This window comes from Drosophila kikkawai, unplaced genomic scaffold, assembly GCF_030179895.1.
Source record: "Drosophila kikkawai strain 14028-0561.14 unplaced genomic scaffold, DkikHiC1v2 scaffold_242, whole genome shotgun sequence".
Classification (NCBI taxonomy): domain Eukaryota; kingdom Metazoa; phylum Arthropoda; class Insecta; order Diptera; family Drosophilidae; genus Drosophila; species Drosophila kikkawai.
In genome coordinates, this window is record NW_027222583.1 from 21,380 (window position 1) to 38,000 (window position 16,621).

The window sequence follows — 16,621 nt, forward strand, 5'->3', positions numbered from 1 at the left end:
CAGGGTGAGCATGGCCGCCGGCCATTAAGTATAAATATATTGGGGAACTTATCCCCCTCCCGCCGCCTGGAGTTATTTTTACCAATAAAATTACCTAATTAGAAAACATGTGCTTGAATCGAATTGTGCGTTTTCCCTGTCTTCGTTCGCGGGCCGGCGCCCCTCGCCGGCAGTGACCAATTCCCCTCCCGCTCTCCCCGTAGCATCGGAGTAATTCCGGGTGCGGGCGGAAGCCGGACGGGAACAGGAGTTCGTTTCTGCTGGATTTTTTCCGAGCCCGGACTTGCCGCGAGGCCGCCGGTCCCCCCTTTCCCCTTGCCCATCAGAGAGCCATCCCGCCGCTGGATTTTTCCGGGCGAGGATCTGGGGTTGGTCGCTGGATATTTTTCCGAACCAACTGTCCCGCTGCTGGATTCTTCCGAGCGTGGACGCAGGCATCGGCTGCTGGATCTCTCCGAGCCTTTGTCCTGTCCCAACGGACGCCGCGCTGCTGGATCCTTCCGGGCGTGGGCTGGGGGTGGCTGCTGGATCATTCCGAGCCCTCTGAACAATCCTGAGGATTCGGGGCTGACTGCTGGATTTTCTCCGAGTCAGTGGTCCCGCTGCTGGATTCTTCCGAGCGTGGACACTGGCCTTGGCTGCTGGATTCCTCCGAGCCTTTGTCCTGCCCCGAAGGCGCCCCGCTGCTGGATCACTCCGAGCGTGGGCGTGGGCCTGGCCGCTGGATAACTCCGGGCCGCTCGTCCCGCCGCTGGATAATTCCGGGCGCCGACGCGGGCTTGACCGCTGGATTATTCCGGGTCTCCCAGTTCCCCTGGCCAAATAATCCCGTACCAATATTTGCTTCCCCATTTTCCCCGCTACCTGGCCAGAAAATTATCGTCGCTTCTCCGTTCTGGGTGTCTCACAAATTATAAATTTTGTGAGGGGACTCTGGGCCGCTGAGGATCACCCCGGCCGCCCAGACGCTTCCTTACACCATGTAAAAACTAATATAATTACAAATTCTGAAGTGGATATATGCACTATTATCTGAGCTGTGAACTTTTTGTTTACAATTTTACAATTGAGCATGCAAATATATTAGCCGTGTAAAAACTAATGTAAGTACAAATTCTGCCGTTGATACATGCATTATTAGCTGAGTTGTGAACTTTTTATTTACAATTTACTATTGAGTATGCAAATGTATAAGCCGTGTAAAAACTAATATAAGTACAAATTCTGCCGTGGATACATGCATATTAGCGGAGTTGTGAACTTTTGTTTACAAATTTACAATTGAGTATGCAAATGTATTAGCCATGTAAAAACTAATATAAATACAAATTCCGAATTGGATATATGCATTATTATCTGAGTTGTGAACTTTTTGTTTACAAATTTACAATTGAGTATGCAAATGTATAAGCCGTATAAAAACTAATATAAATACAAATTTTGAAGTGGATACAGACATTATTAGAAAACATGTGCTTGAATCGAATTGTGCGTTTTCCCTGTCTTCGTTCGCGGGCCGGCGCCCCTCGCCGGCAGTGACCAATTCCCCTCCCGCTCTCCCCGTAGCATCGGAGTAATTCCGGGTGCGGGCGGAAGCCGGACGGGAACAGGAGTTCGTTTCTGCTGGATTTTTTCCGAGCCCGGACTTGCCGCGAGGCCGCCGGTCCCCCCTTTCCCCTTGCCCATCAGAGAGCCATCCCGCCGCTGGATTTTTCCGGGCGAGGATCTGGGGTTGGTCGCTGGATATTTTTCCGAACCAACTGTCCCGCTGCTGGATTCTTCCGAGCGTGGACGCAGGCATCGGCTGCTGGATCTCTCCGAGCCTTTGTCCTGTCCCAACGGACGCCGCGCTGCTGGATCCTTCCGGGCGTGGGCTGGGGGTGGCTGCTGGATCATTCCGAGCCCTCTGAACAATCCTGAGGATTCGGGGCTGACTGCTGGATTTTCTCCGAGTCAGTGGTCCCGCTGCTGGATTCTTCCGAGCGTGGACACTGGCCTTGGCTGCTGGATTCCTCCGAGCCTTTGTCCTGCCCCGAAGGCGCCCCGCTGCTGGATCACTCCGAGCGTGGGCGTGGGCCTGGCCGCTGGATAACTCCGGGCCGCTCGTCCCGCCGCTGGATAATTCCGGGCGCCGACGCGGGCTTGACCGCTGGATTATTCCGGGTCTCCCAGTTCCCCTGGCCAAATAATCCCGTACCAATATTTGCTTCCCCATTTTCCCCGCTACCTGGCCAGAAAATTATCGTCGCTTCTCCGTTCTGGGTGTCTCACAAATTATAAATTTTGTGAGGGGACTCTGGGCCGCTGAGGATCACCCCGGCCGCCCAGACGCTTCCTTACACCATGTAAAAACTAATATAATTACAAATTCTGAAGTGGATATATGCACTATTATCTGAGCTGTGAACTTTTTGTTTACAATTTTACAATTGAGCATGCAAATATATTAGCCGTGTAAAAACTAATGTAAGTACAATTTCTGCCGTTGATACATGCATTATTAGCTGAGTTGTGAACTTTTTGTTTACAAATTTACAAATTTACAATTGAGTATGCAAATGTATTAGAATTGTAAGAATTAATTTAAATATAAATTCTGCCGTAGATACATGCATTATTAGCTGAGATGTGAACTTTTTGTTTACAAATTTACCATTGAGTTTGCAAATGTATTAGCCTTCTAAAAACTAATCTAAGTACAAATTCTGCCGTGGATACAGGCATTATTAGCTGAGTTGTGAACTTTTTGTTTACAAATTTACAATTGTGTATGTAATAATATAATAATAATATAATATAAGTACATATTCTGACGTGGATACATGCATTATTAGCGGAGTTGTAAACTTTTTGTTTACAAATTTACAATTGAGTATGCAAATGTATTAGAATTGTAAGAATTAATTTAAATATAAATTCTGCCGTAGATACATGCATTATTAGCTGAGATGTGAACTTTTTGTTTACAAATTTACAATTGAGTATGCAAATGTATTAGCCGTGTAAAAACTAATATAATTACAAATTCTGAAGTGGATATATGCACTATTATCTGAGTTGTGAACTTTTTGTTTACAATTTTACAATTGTGCGTGCAAATGTATTAGCCGTGTAAAAACTAATATAAATACAAATTCTGAAATGGATATATGCATTATTATCTAAGTTGTGAACTTTTTGTTTAGAAATTTACAATTGAGTATGCAAATGTATAAGCCGTGTAAAAACTAATATAAGTACATATTCTGCCGTGGATACATGCATTATTAGCTGAGTTGTGAACTTTTTGTTTACAAATTTACAATTGAGTATGCAAATGTATTAGAATTGTAAGAATTAATTTAAATATAAATTCTGCCGTAGATACATGCATTATTAGCTGAGATGTGAACTTTTTGTTTACAAATTTACAATTGAGTATGCAAATATATTAGCCGTGTAAAAACTAATATAAATACAATTTCTGAAGTGGATACAGACATTATTAGCTGAGCAGTAAACTTTTTGTTTACAAATTTACAATTGAGTAAGCAAATGTATTAGGATTGTAAGAACTAATTTAAATATAAATTCTAAAGTGGATACATGCATTATTAGCTGAGATGTGAACTTTTTGTTTACAAATTTACAATTGAGTATGCAAATGTATTAGCCTTCTAAAAACTAATATAAGTACAAATTCTGCCGTGGATACATGCATATTAGCGGAGTTGTGAACTTTTGTTTACAAATTTACAATTGAGTATGCAAATGTATTAGCCGTGTAAAAACTAATATAAATATAAATTCTGAAGTGGATTCAGGCATTATTAGCTGAGCTGTGAACTTTTTATTTACAATTTACAATTGAGTATGCAAATGTATAAGCCGTGTAAAAACTAATATAAGTACAAATTCTGCCGTGGATACATGCATATTAGCGGAGTTGTGAACTTTTGTTTACAAATTTACAATTGAGTATGCAAATGTATTAGCCGTGTAAAAACTAATATAAATACAAATTCTAAAGTGGCTACATGCATTATTAGCTGAGCTGTGAACTTTTTGTCTACAAATTTACAATTGAGTATGCAAATGTATGTAGCAGGCCAGTTGATGTTATTATGATCTGGTCACACGATTGTTGGGCTACGCTCTCTGAGAGAGCAGGTTACTCTCTCTCTCAGAGAGCGCTGCTTATGAATTTCGGGGGTTGAAAGGCACGCGGCCTGGGAGTGGCAGATCACTGTTTTTGGAGAAGTTGAAAAGAGAAGACGTAGATCGTGAACAAAAAGACAAGAAAGAAAACTGTAAAATAATATAAGCAACATTTAATACGGAATTATAAGAATAAATAAAAGAAACTAATTAAAATAACATACGGCCACAATCTCAGAAGTGGGATCGAGAAAATTTTTTGTGCACGTCAACTAACAAACCGAAATGGATTTGGACATTAATAAAGTGACGGTGGCTCAGCTGAAAAAATGGCTAGAATGTTTAAACTTGTCGACGAAGGGATCAAAAGCTGATCTGTACTCCCGAAAGCCGAGGCAGTGCTCCAATGATAAACCAGGTGGAGGAAGAGCAAGAAATTCTGGACGAAGATGCGGAAGGGGCAGCGGTGGAGAAGCGAGTGAAGCAGAATCGGGCGGAACTGGCTCGTGGCATGGCAACTATGGAGGAGCTGCATCGTGAAATCGAGAAGGCAAGGAAGGTTCTCGAGAATCTTCAGCAGCAGATCGACAGCGTCAGTTCGAGAACAAGCGACGCGCGACCAAGCGGCGCCAGAAACGACATGTCTGAACATAACGGCGACGTGTGCGAAAGAGATGGCGAGCGTAGCAACGGTGCGACCGATGATGTCCGTAGGAGCGAAAGAGATGGCGAGCGAGGCGAAGCGAATGAGGCGGAGAGGAATGAAAGAGACGCCAGCGAGAATTCTGGAAATTTCGGACGAAACGACAACGGGCAAAACGGCAGCAGCGACGCTAACAGTGGAAGAGGCGTTCGAGACGATTTTTCGTCAGCCGGATTTGGCTTGGCAAAGGAAATCTTATTGGATTTTTCGGAAAACATGTCTGTTCGTGCCTGGGTCTCCCAATGGGAGAATGTTGCCAGATTGTATAAGCTAACGGACACCCAGAGTAGAGTTTTGCTGATTGGAAAACTGAAAGGCAGCGCGTTGCAGTGGCTACACGCGGATGCAACCCGGTTCGGAGAATCGACGAGTGAGCTGGTAGACCAGTTACTTCTTGCGTTTGGTGGCAACGAGTCGAAAGCAGAGTTGAGACGCAAATTCGAGGCGCGGCTATGGAAGCCAACTGAGAAGTTTGCAGTCTATTTCGAAGAAAAACGCAGGCTGGCACGAGAAGTCAACATGGAAGATGACGAGCTGCTGGACGGACTTATTGTTGGCATTCCGGCGATAAATCTACGCAATCAGGCCAAGCTTCAGTGTTTCGAGAACCCAGGAAGGATGCTTAAAGCATTTGCCAACATAATGTTGCCGGTAAGGGCTGCTGGAGAGAAGAAGATGCACAACGCGAAGGATGAGCTGGCGAGCAAGGAGACGCGTTGCTATAACTGCAACGGTAAAGGGCACTGGGCACGAGACTGCATCAAATCGAAGAGGACTCCTGGGTCTTGCTATGGATGTGGGGCGATGGATCACATGATCAGCAAGTGCCCCCAAAACAAGAAGGATGCGGCAAATAATTACGTAAGATTGTTTAAAATTTTTGTTTATGCAAACTCAAACCAGCCAATTATTACAGAATGCTTGATCGATTCAGGAAGCCCAGTATCTTTGATAAAATTTTCTTGCGTACCCAAAAATATTAGATTAGAGCCTCATGAAAAGCTATATTATGGATTAAATAAAAGCATACTAAGAAGTTATGGAAAAATGTTATGTTATGTAATGAAAGAAGAAATAAAGATTTATTTTAATTTAATTGCTGTGGCTAACGATTCAATGAGCTGTAATATTGTGCTGGGTAGGGACTTTATGGAGGCTTGTAATCTGAAAATTAATTTAGAAACTTTAAAAATGATCACTGTTGAGAAAATTGAAACCCAAATTGAGAATAAGACAAATATTAGTTTATTGAATGACACTAAGGAACCTAAGGAAGCGGATGAAGAAGGTGAGCAAGAAAGTTTAGAAAATGAAATGTTAGAAGAAAGTTTAGAAAATGAAATGTTAGAAGAAAGTTTAGAAAATGAAATGTTAGAAGAAAGTTTAGAAAATGAAATGTTAGAAGAAAGTTTAGAAAATGAAATGTTAGGAGAAAGTTTAGAAAGTGAAATTTTGGGAAAAGGTTTAGGAAATGAGATCTTAAAAGAAGAAAGGTTCGAAAGCAAAATTGTAGAAGAGACTTTAGGACATAATAGGGACGATTTCACAAGAGAAATTATGAATATTAATATTTTAGAGGATGATGAAAAAGAAAATTGCTTTATTATTGGTGAAAAAATTAGCTACAAGGATCGACAGAAGTTTATTAAGTTGGTAGAGACACATTATGTTCAAGCCAAGCGACCTGAGAGTCCGAAAATAAAATGTGAAATGAACATAGTGTTAGAAAACTCGAAACCATTTAGTTGCGCACCGAGGAGACTGTCATATAGTGAAAAAGAAGCACTGTTAAAAATGTTAGAAGAATACATTAGAGATGGAATTATTCAACCTAGTAAATCGGAGTATGCTTCTCCTATTGTATTAGTGAAGAAGAAGTCGGGGGAACTGAGACTTTGTATCGATTTTAGAAGATTGAACAAAATAATGTCAAAGGATAATTATCCGATACCATTGATTGATGACCTTTTGGATAATTTAGTAGGAAAATCGGTGTTTACGAAATTAGACCTTAAGAATGGCTATTTTCATGTATTTGTTAACAAAGAGTCTGTAAAATTTACGTCTTTTACCACCCCATTGGGGCAATTTGAGTTTTTGCGGATGCCGATGGGCTTAAAAACAGCTCCGCAGGTATTTCAGAGATTCGTTAATGACATATTTTCGGACATGATAAGGCAAAAGAAGGTGATCATATATATGGACGATATTTTAGTGGCAAGCAAAAGTTTAGAAGAACATTTAGAAGTTTTAGTAGAAGTATTTAGAAGGCTAGTAGAAAATAAATTAGAGTTGAGAATGGACAAATGCAAATTTTTACAAGACAAGGTTAAATATTTAGGTTTTCTGATTTCGAATGATGGGATTAAGGCTGACAGTAAAGGGTTAGAAGCGATACAAAATTTTCCGGTTCCAGGCAAGGTGCAAGCAGTTCAAAGTTTTTTAGGTCTTTGCTCGTATTTTCGGCGATTCATTAAGGATTTTTCGATATTAGCGAAACCATTGTATGATTTGCTGAGAAAAGATAGAGTTTTTAAGTTCGAAGCAGAAGAATGGGATTGTTTTTCGTTGTTAAAGGCGAAATTAATGGAAGCGCCAGTTTTAGCGATATACGACTACAGAGATGATGTTGAGCTTCACTGTGACGCAAGCGCTTTAGGATTTGGAGCTGTGCTTCTTCAGAAAAAAGAGGACAACAAATTGCATCCTATTTTCTATTTCTCAAAAAGATCGACTGCAACAGAAGCAAAGTATCATAGTTTCGAGTTGGAGACTTTAGCCATAATTTACGCGTTAAGAAGGTTTAGAATATATTTACTAGGCAAACGTTTTAAAATTGTAACAGACTGCAACTCTCTAACGTTAACGCTCAATAAGATTGAGTTGAACCCAAGAATAGCACGGTGGGCTCTAGAATTGCAAGAGTTCGACTATGAATTAAAGCATAGATCAGGCAAACAAATGCAGCATGTAGATGCATTAAGCAGATGCAACAACATAATGATAGTGGAGACAAATACATTCGAAACAAATTTAGTAATTTGTCAATCAAAAGATGCAAAGGTTCAAGAAATTAGGAAAATGTTAGAAAGCAGCGAGCATAAGATATACGAAATGAGAAATGGTGTAATTTATAGGAAAAGTAATGACAACCGATTATTATTTTATGTACCGAATCGAATGGAGGAACACGTGCTATACAAATACCATGACGAAATGGGTCATATTGGGAGGGATAAAATGTTAGATGTTATTGGGAAAAGCTACTGGTTTCCAAACATGAAGGACAAAGTAGTAGAGCATATTCAGAATTGTTTAAAGTGCATAGCTTATTCTCCGAAAGTGGGTAAAGGAGACGGACACTTACATAGCATACCCAAAGGCAATAAGCCTTTTGAGATCATTCATATAGACCATTATGGACCGGTAGATAGCAGCAGATTGAAAAAACATATATTTGTGGTGGTAGATGCTTTCACAAAGTTCGTTAGGTTGTATACAACAAAAACGACGAATACAAAAGAGGTGATAAATGCATTAAAAGACTATTTTCGTGCGTACAGTAGACCGAAATGTATAATATCGGATCGAGGCAGTTGTTTTACATCGTCTGAGTTTACAGAGTTTATGGAAGATAGTAACGTTAAGCACATAAAAATTGCGACGGGCTCGCCTCAGGCAAATGGTCAAGTTGAACGAATAAATAGGAGTTTAGGACCCATGATAGCAAAACTGATAGAACCGGAAAAGGGTTTACATTGGGATAGAGTTATGGAAAAGGTTGAGTATTCGATGAATAATACGATGCATAATAGCATAAAGTTATGTCCTAGTGAAACATTATTTGGGATAACACAGAGAGGAGAAACATGTGACGAGCTAAAGGAAAGATTGGAAGATGAAGAAGAGAAAGGAAAGATTAGGAAAAACTTAGAAGATGAAGATGAGATTATTGAGGAAAACAGGAGAAATTTAGAAAAACTTAGAAGAAAATTAGAAGGGAAAGAAGAGATTAGAAATGAGTTAGAATTAGAAGAAAAAAGTATTGAGGAAAATAGAATAAATTTAGAACAAATTAGACAGAAAGCTGAAGTAACACAAAGACAGGCTCAAATGAAAAATGAAGAATACTACAATGCGAGAAAGAAGAAGGCAACAGAATATAAAGAAGGAGATTACGTTATGGTTAAGAATTTCGACAGTACTGTGGGTGCTGCAAGAAAGCTCATTCCGAAGACTAAGGGTCCTTATGTCATTGTAAAAGTTTTAAAAAATGATAGATATGTTCTTAAAGATATAGATGGGTTTCAGTTGTCTCGCAATCCATATCAAGGCGTGTGGAGTGCAAATAACATTAGACATTGGATAAAATCATAATATAATGATAAAATATGTAATTGTAATATTGTAAAGTAAAGAAAAACAAATTGTAATATTGTAATTGTAAATATGTTAAAATTGTAATGAAGTGATAGCATTAAGTCAGAGATAGAGGGCTATCTCAAAGTCAGGACGGCCGAGTTGTAGCAGGCCAGTTGATGTTATTATGATCTGGTCACACGATTGTTGGGCTACGCTCTCTGAGAGAGCAGGTTACTCTCTCTCTCAGAGAGCGCTGCTTATGAATTTCGGGGGTTGAAAGGCACGCGGCCTGGGAGTGGCAGATCACTGTTTTTGGAGAAGTTGAAAAGAGAAGACGTAGATCGTGAACAAAAAGACAAGAAAGAAAACTGTAAAATAATATAAGCAACATTTAATACGGAATTATAAGAATAAATAAAAGAAACTAATTAAAATAACATACGGCCACATGTATTAGACGTGTAAAAACTAATATAAATATAAATTCTGAAGTGGATTCAGGCATTATTAGCTGAGTTGTGAACTTTTTGTTTACAAATTTACAATTGAGTATGCAAATGTATTAGACGTGTAAAAACTAATATAAATATAAATTCTGCCGTGGATACAGGCATTATTAGCTGAGTTGTGAACTTTTTGTTTACAATTTTACAATTGTGCATGCAAATTTATTAGCCGTGTAAAAACTAATATAAATACAAATTCTGCCGTGGGTACATGGATATTAGCGGAGTTGTGAACTTTTGTTTACAAATTTACAATTGAGTATGCAAATGTATTAGCCGTGTAAAAACTAATATAAGTACAAATTCTGCCGTAGATACATGCATATTAGCGGAGTTGTGAACTTTTGTTTACAAATTTACAATTGAGTATGCAAATGTATTAGCCGTTTAAAAACTAATATAAATACAAATTCTAAAGTGGATACATGCATTATTAGCTGAGCTGTGAACTTTTTGTCTACAAATTTACAATTGAGTATGCAAATGTATTAGACGTGTAAAAACTAATATAAATATAAATTCTGAAGTGGATTCAGGCATTATTAGCTGAGTTGTTAACTTTTTATTTACAAATTTACCATTGAGTTTGCAAATGTATTAGCCTTCTAAAAACTAATCTAAGTACAAATTCTGCCGTGGATACATGCATTATTAGCGGAGTTGTGAACTTTTTGTTTACAAATTTACAATTGAGTATGCAAATGTATTAGAATTGTAAGAATTAATTTAAATATAAATTCTGCAGTGGATACACGCATTATTAGCTGAGATGTAAACTTTTTGTTTACAAATTTACAATTGAGTATGCAAATGTATTAGCCGTGTAAAAACTAATATAATTACAAATTCTGAAATGGATATATGCATTATTATCTAAGTTGTGAACTTTTTGTTTACAAATGTACAATTGTGTATGAAAATGTATAAGTCGTGTAAAAACTAATATAAGTACATATTCTGACGTGGATACATGCATTATTAGCGGAGTTGTGAACTTTTTGTTTACAAATTTACAATTGAGTATGCAAATGTATTAGAATTGTAAGAATAAATTTAAGTATAAATTTTGCCGTGGATAAATGCATTATTAGCTGAGATGTGAACTTTTTGTTTACAAATTTACAATTGAGTATGCAAATGTATTAGCCGTGTAAAAACTAATATAAATATAAATTCTGAAGTGGATTCAGGCATTATTAGCTGAGTTGTTAACTTTTTATTTACAAATTTACCATTGAGTTTGCAAATGTATTAGCCTTCTAAAAACTAATCTAAGTACAAATTCTGCCGTGGATACATGCATTATTAGCGGAGTTGTGAACTTTTTGTTTACAAATTTACAATTGAGTATGCAAATGTATTAGAATTGTAAGAATTAATTTAAATATAAATTCTGCAGTGGATACACGCATTATTAGCTGAGATGTGAACTTTTTGTTTACAAATTTACAATTGAGTATGCAAATGTATTAGCCGTGTAAAAACTAATATAATTACAAATTCTGAAATGGATATATGCATTATTATCTAAGTTGTGAACTTTTTGTTTACAAATTTACAATTGTGTATGCAAATGTATAAGTCGTGTAAAAACTAATATAAGTACATATTCTGACGTGGATACATGCATTATTAGCGGAGTTGTGAACTTTTTGTTTACAAATTTACAATTGAGTATGCAAATGTATTAGAATTGTAAGAATAAATTTAAGTATAAATTTTGCCGTGGATAAATGCATTATTAGCTGAGATGTGAACTTTTTGTTTACAAATTTACAATTGAGTATGCAAATGTATTAGCCGTGTAAAAACTAATATAATTACAAATTCTGAAGTGGATATATGCACTATTATCTGAGTTGTGAACTTTTTGTTTACAATTTTACAATTGAGCGTGCAAATGTATTAGCCGTGTAAAAACTAATATAAATACAAATTCTGAAATGGATATATGCATTATTATCTAAGTTGTGAACTTTTTGTTTAGAAATTTACAATTGAGTATGCAAATGTATAAGCCGTGTAAAAACTAATATAAGTACATATTCTGCCGTGGATACATGCATTATTAGCTGAGTTGTGAACTTTTTGTTTACAAGTTTACAATTGAGTATGCAAATGTATTAGCCATGTAAAAACTAATATAATTACAAATTCTGAAGTGGATATATGCACTATTATCTGAGCTGTGAACTTTTTGTTTACAATTTTACAATTGAGCATGCAAATGTATTAGCCGTGTAAAAACTAATATAAGTATATATTCTGACGTGGATACATGCATTATTAGCTGAGATGTGAACTTTTTATTTACAAATTTACCATTGAGTATGCAAATGTATAAGCCGTGTAAAAATTAATATAAGTACAAATTCTGAAGTGGATACAGACAACATTAGCTGAGCAGTGAACTTTTTGTTTAGAAATTTACAATTGAGTATGCAAATGTATTAGCCTTCTAAAAACTAATATAAGTACAAATTCTGCCGTGGATACATGCATATTAGCGGAGTTGTGAACTTTTGTTTACAAATTTACAATTGAGTATGCAAATGTATTAGCCGTGTAAAAACTAATATAAATACAAATTCTAAAGTGGCTACATGCATTATTAGCTGAGCTTTGAACTTTTTGTCTACAAATTTACAATTGAGTATGCAAATGTATTAGAATTGTAAGAATTAATTTAAATATAAATTCTGCCGTAGATACATGCATTATTAGCTGAGATGTGAACTTTTTGTTTACAAATTTACAATTGAGTATGCAAATATATTAGCCGTGTAAAAACTAATATAAATACAAATTCTGAAGTGGATACAGACAACATTAGCTGAGCAGTGAACTTTTTGTTTAGAAATTTACAATTGAGTATGCAAATGTATTAGCCTTCTAAAAACTAATATAAGTACAAATTTTGCCGTGGATACATGCATATTAGCGGAGTTGTGAACTTTTGTTTACAAATTTACAATTGAGTATGCAAATGTATTAGCCGTGTAAAAACTAATATAAATACAAATTCTAAAGTGGCTACATGCATTATTAGCTGAGCTGTGAACTTTTTGTCTACAAATTTACAATTGAGTATGCAAATGTATTAGACGTGTAAAAACTAATATAAATATAAATTCTGAAGTGGATTCAGGCATTATTAGCTGAGTTGTGAACTTTTTGTTTACAAATTTACAATTGAGTATGCAAATGTATAAGCCGTGTAAAAATTAATATAAGTACAAATTCTGCCGTGGATACAGGCATTATTAGCTGAGTTGTGAAGTTTTTGTTTACAATTTTACAATTGTGCATGCAAATTTATTAGCCGTGTAAAAACTAATATAAATACAAATTCTGCCGTGGATACATGGATATTAGCGGAGTTGTGAACTTTTGTTTACAATTTTACAATTGAGTATGCAAATGTATTAGCCGTGTAAAAACTAATATAAATACAAATTCTGCCGTGGATACATGGATATTAGCGGAGTTGTGAACTTTTGTTTACAAATTTACAATTGAGTATGCAAATGTATTAGCCGTGTAAAAACTAATATAAATACAAATTCTAAAGTGGATACATGCATTATTAGCTGAGCTGTGAACTTTTTGTCTACAAATTTACAATTGAGTATGCAAATGTATTAGACGTGTAAAAACTAATATAAATATAAATTCTGAAGTGGATTCAGGCATTATTAGCTGAGTTGTTAACTTTTTATTTACAAATTTACCATTGAGTTTGCAAATGTATTAGCCTTCTAAAAACTAATCTAAGTACAAATTCTTCCGTGGATACATGCATTATTAGCGGAGTTGTGAACTTTTTGTTTACAAATTTACAATTGAGTATGCAAATGTATTAGAATTGTAAGAATTAATTTAAATATAAATTCTGCAGTGGATACACGCATTATTAGCTGAGATGTGAACTTTTTGTTTACAAATTTACAATTGAGTATGCAAATGTATTAGCCGTGTAAAAACTAATATAATTACAAATTCTGAAATGGATATATGCATTATTATCTAAGTTGTGAACTTTTTGTTTACAAATTTACAATTGTGTATGCAAATGTATAAGTCGTGTAAAAACTAATATAAGTACATATTCTGACGTGGATACATGCATTATTAGCGGAGTTGTGAACTTTTTGTTTACAAATTTACAATTGAGTATGCAAATGTATTAGCCGTGTAAAAACTAATATAATTACAAATTCTGAAGTGGATATATGCACTATTATCTGAGTTGTGAACTTTTTGTTTACAATTTTACAATTGAGCGTGCAAATGTATTAGCCGTGTAAAAACTAATATAAATACAAATTCTGAAATGGATATATGCATTATTATCTAAGTTGTGAACTTTTTGTTTAGAAATTTACAATTGAGTATGCAAATGTATAAGCCGTGTAAAAACTAATATAAGTACATATTCTGCCGTGGATACATGCATTATTAGCTGAGTTGTGAACTTTTTGTTTACAAGTTTACAATTGAGTATGCAAATGTATTAGCCATGTAAAAACTAATATAATTACAAATTCTGAAGTGGATATATGCACTATTATCTGAGCTGTGAACTTTTTGTTTACAATTTTACAATTGAGCATGCAAATGTATTAGCCGTGTAAAAACTAATGTAAGTACAAATTCTGCCGTTGATACATGCATTATTAGCGGAGTTGTGAACTTTTTGTTTACAAATTTACAATTGAGTATGCAAATGTATTAGAATTGTAAGAATAAATTTAAGTATAAATTTTGCCGTGGATAAATGCATTATTAGCTGAGATGTGAACTTTTTGTTTACAAATTTACAATTGAGTATGCAAATGTATTAGCCGTGTAAAAACTAATATAATTACAAATTCTGAAATGGATATATGCATTATTATCTAAGTTGTGAACTTTTTGTTTACAAATTTACAATTGTGTATGCAAATGTATAAGTCGTGTAAAAACTAATATAAGTACATATTCTGACGTGGATACATGCATTATTAGCGGAGTTGTGAACTTTTTGTTTACAAATTTACAATTGAGTATGCAAATATATTAGAATTGTAAGAATAAATTTAAGTATAAGTTTTGCCGTGGATACATGCATTATTAGCTGAGATGTGAACTTTTTGTTTACAAATTTACAATTGAGTATGCAAATGTATTAGCCGTGTAAAAACTAATATAATTACAAATTCTGAAGTGGATATATGCACTATTATCTGAGTTGTGAACTTTTTGTTAACAATTTTACAATTGAGCGTGCAAATGTATTAGCCGTGTAAAAACTAATATAAATACAAATTCTGAAATGGATATATGCATTATTATCTAAGTTGTGAACTTTTTGTTTAGAAATTTACAATTGAGTATGCAAATGTATAAGCCGTGTAAAAACTAATATATGTACATATTCTGCCGTGGATACATGCATTATTAGCTGAGTTGTGAACTTTTTGTTTACAAGTTTACAATTGAGTATGCAAATGTATTAGCCATGTAAAAACTAATATAATTACAAATTCTGAAGTGGATATATGCACTATTATCTGAGCTGTGAACTTTTTGTTTACAATTTTACAATTGAGCATGCAAATGTATTAGCCGTGTAAAAACTAATGTAAGTACAAATTCTGCCGTTGATACATGCATTATTAGCGGAGTTGTGAACTTTTTGTTTACAAATTTACAATTGAGTATGCAAATGTATTAGAATTGTAAGAATAAATTTAAGTATAAATTTTGCCGTGGATAAATGCATTATTAGCTGAGATGTGAACTTTTTATTTACAAATTTACAATTGAGTATGCAAATGTATTAGCCGTGTAAAAACTAATATAATTACAAATTCTGAAATGGATATATGCATTATTATCTAAGTTGTGAACTTTTTGTTTACAAATTTACAATTGTGTATGCAAATGTATAAGTCGTGTAAAAACTAATATAAGTACATATTCTGACGTGGATACATGCATTATTAGCGGAGTTGTGAACTTTTTGTTTACAAATTTACAATTGAGTATGCAAATGTATTAGAATTGTAAGAATAAATTTAAGTATAAATTTTGCCGTGGATAAATGCATTATTAGCTGAGATGTGAACTTTTTGTTTACAAATTTACAATTGAATATGCAAATGTATTAGCCGTGTAAAAACTAATATAATTACAAATTCTGAAGTGGATATATGCACTATTATCTGAGTTGTGAACTTTTTGTTTACAATTTTACAATTGTGCGTGCAAATGTATTAGCCGTGTAAAAACTAATATAAATACAAATTCTGAAATGGATATATGCATTATTATCTAAGTTGTGAACTTTTTGTTTAGAAATTTACAATTGAGTATGCAAATGTATAAGCCGTGTAAAAACTAATATAAGTACATATTCTGCCGTGGATACATGCATTATTAGCTGAGTTGTGAACTTTTTGTTTACAAGTTTACAATTGAGTATGCAAATGTATTAGCCATTGTGACAACGCTAAATTGTCGTCACAAAATAACATTAAGTTTAGAATTAATTGTACAATTAGGGAATTATTTGAATTATGCGCGCAGAAAAGGCCGATCATCGGCGATAGTGGCTGCGTCTGGCAACGCCAAGATTGATCGCGGCAGCGCTGCCGGCAGAAACTAGGTCACGGCCACACTGCGGAAATTAGGTCAATTTAATCCTCGAGAAATTCCTAATCGCGCAAGTCGTGTCGCTCCGCAAGTGAAAAGTCTAAGTGCCAAAACCGCGTGTCCGCGTCGGGACCCAATTATCCTGCAGGACCTCTAAGGACATCCAGCCAGGGTGAGCATGGCCGCCGGCCATTAAGTATAAATATATTGGGGAACTTATCCCCCTCCCGCCGCCTGGAGTTATTTTTACCAATAAAATTACCTAATTAGAAAACAT

At 35.4% G+C, this 16,621-nt stretch overlaps 1 protein-coding gene across 1 annotated transcript; it reads left to right on the forward strand.

Moving 5' to 3' along the window:
- The first annotated feature begins 4,543 nt into the window (after window positions 1-4,543).
- LOC138929488 (uncharacterized) lies at window positions 4,544-5,839 on the forward strand. The gene is made up of 2 exons (XM_070288929.1): window positions 4,544-5,701; window positions 5,757-5,839. The coding sequence occupies exons 1-2, from the start codon at window positions 4,544-4,546 to the stop codon at window positions 5,763-5,765; spliced, it is 1,167 nt and encodes a 388-aa protein (XP_070145030.1). The 3' UTR covers window positions 5,766-5,839.
- Window positions 5,840-16,621: the final 10,782 nt, after the last annotated feature.

What these genes read in the sequence shown, in the direction of transcription:
- LOC138929488 (XM_070288929.1), top strand. Translation starts at nt 4,544, where the DNA reads ATGATAAACCAGGTGGAGGAAGAGCAAGAAATTCTGGACGAAGATGCG.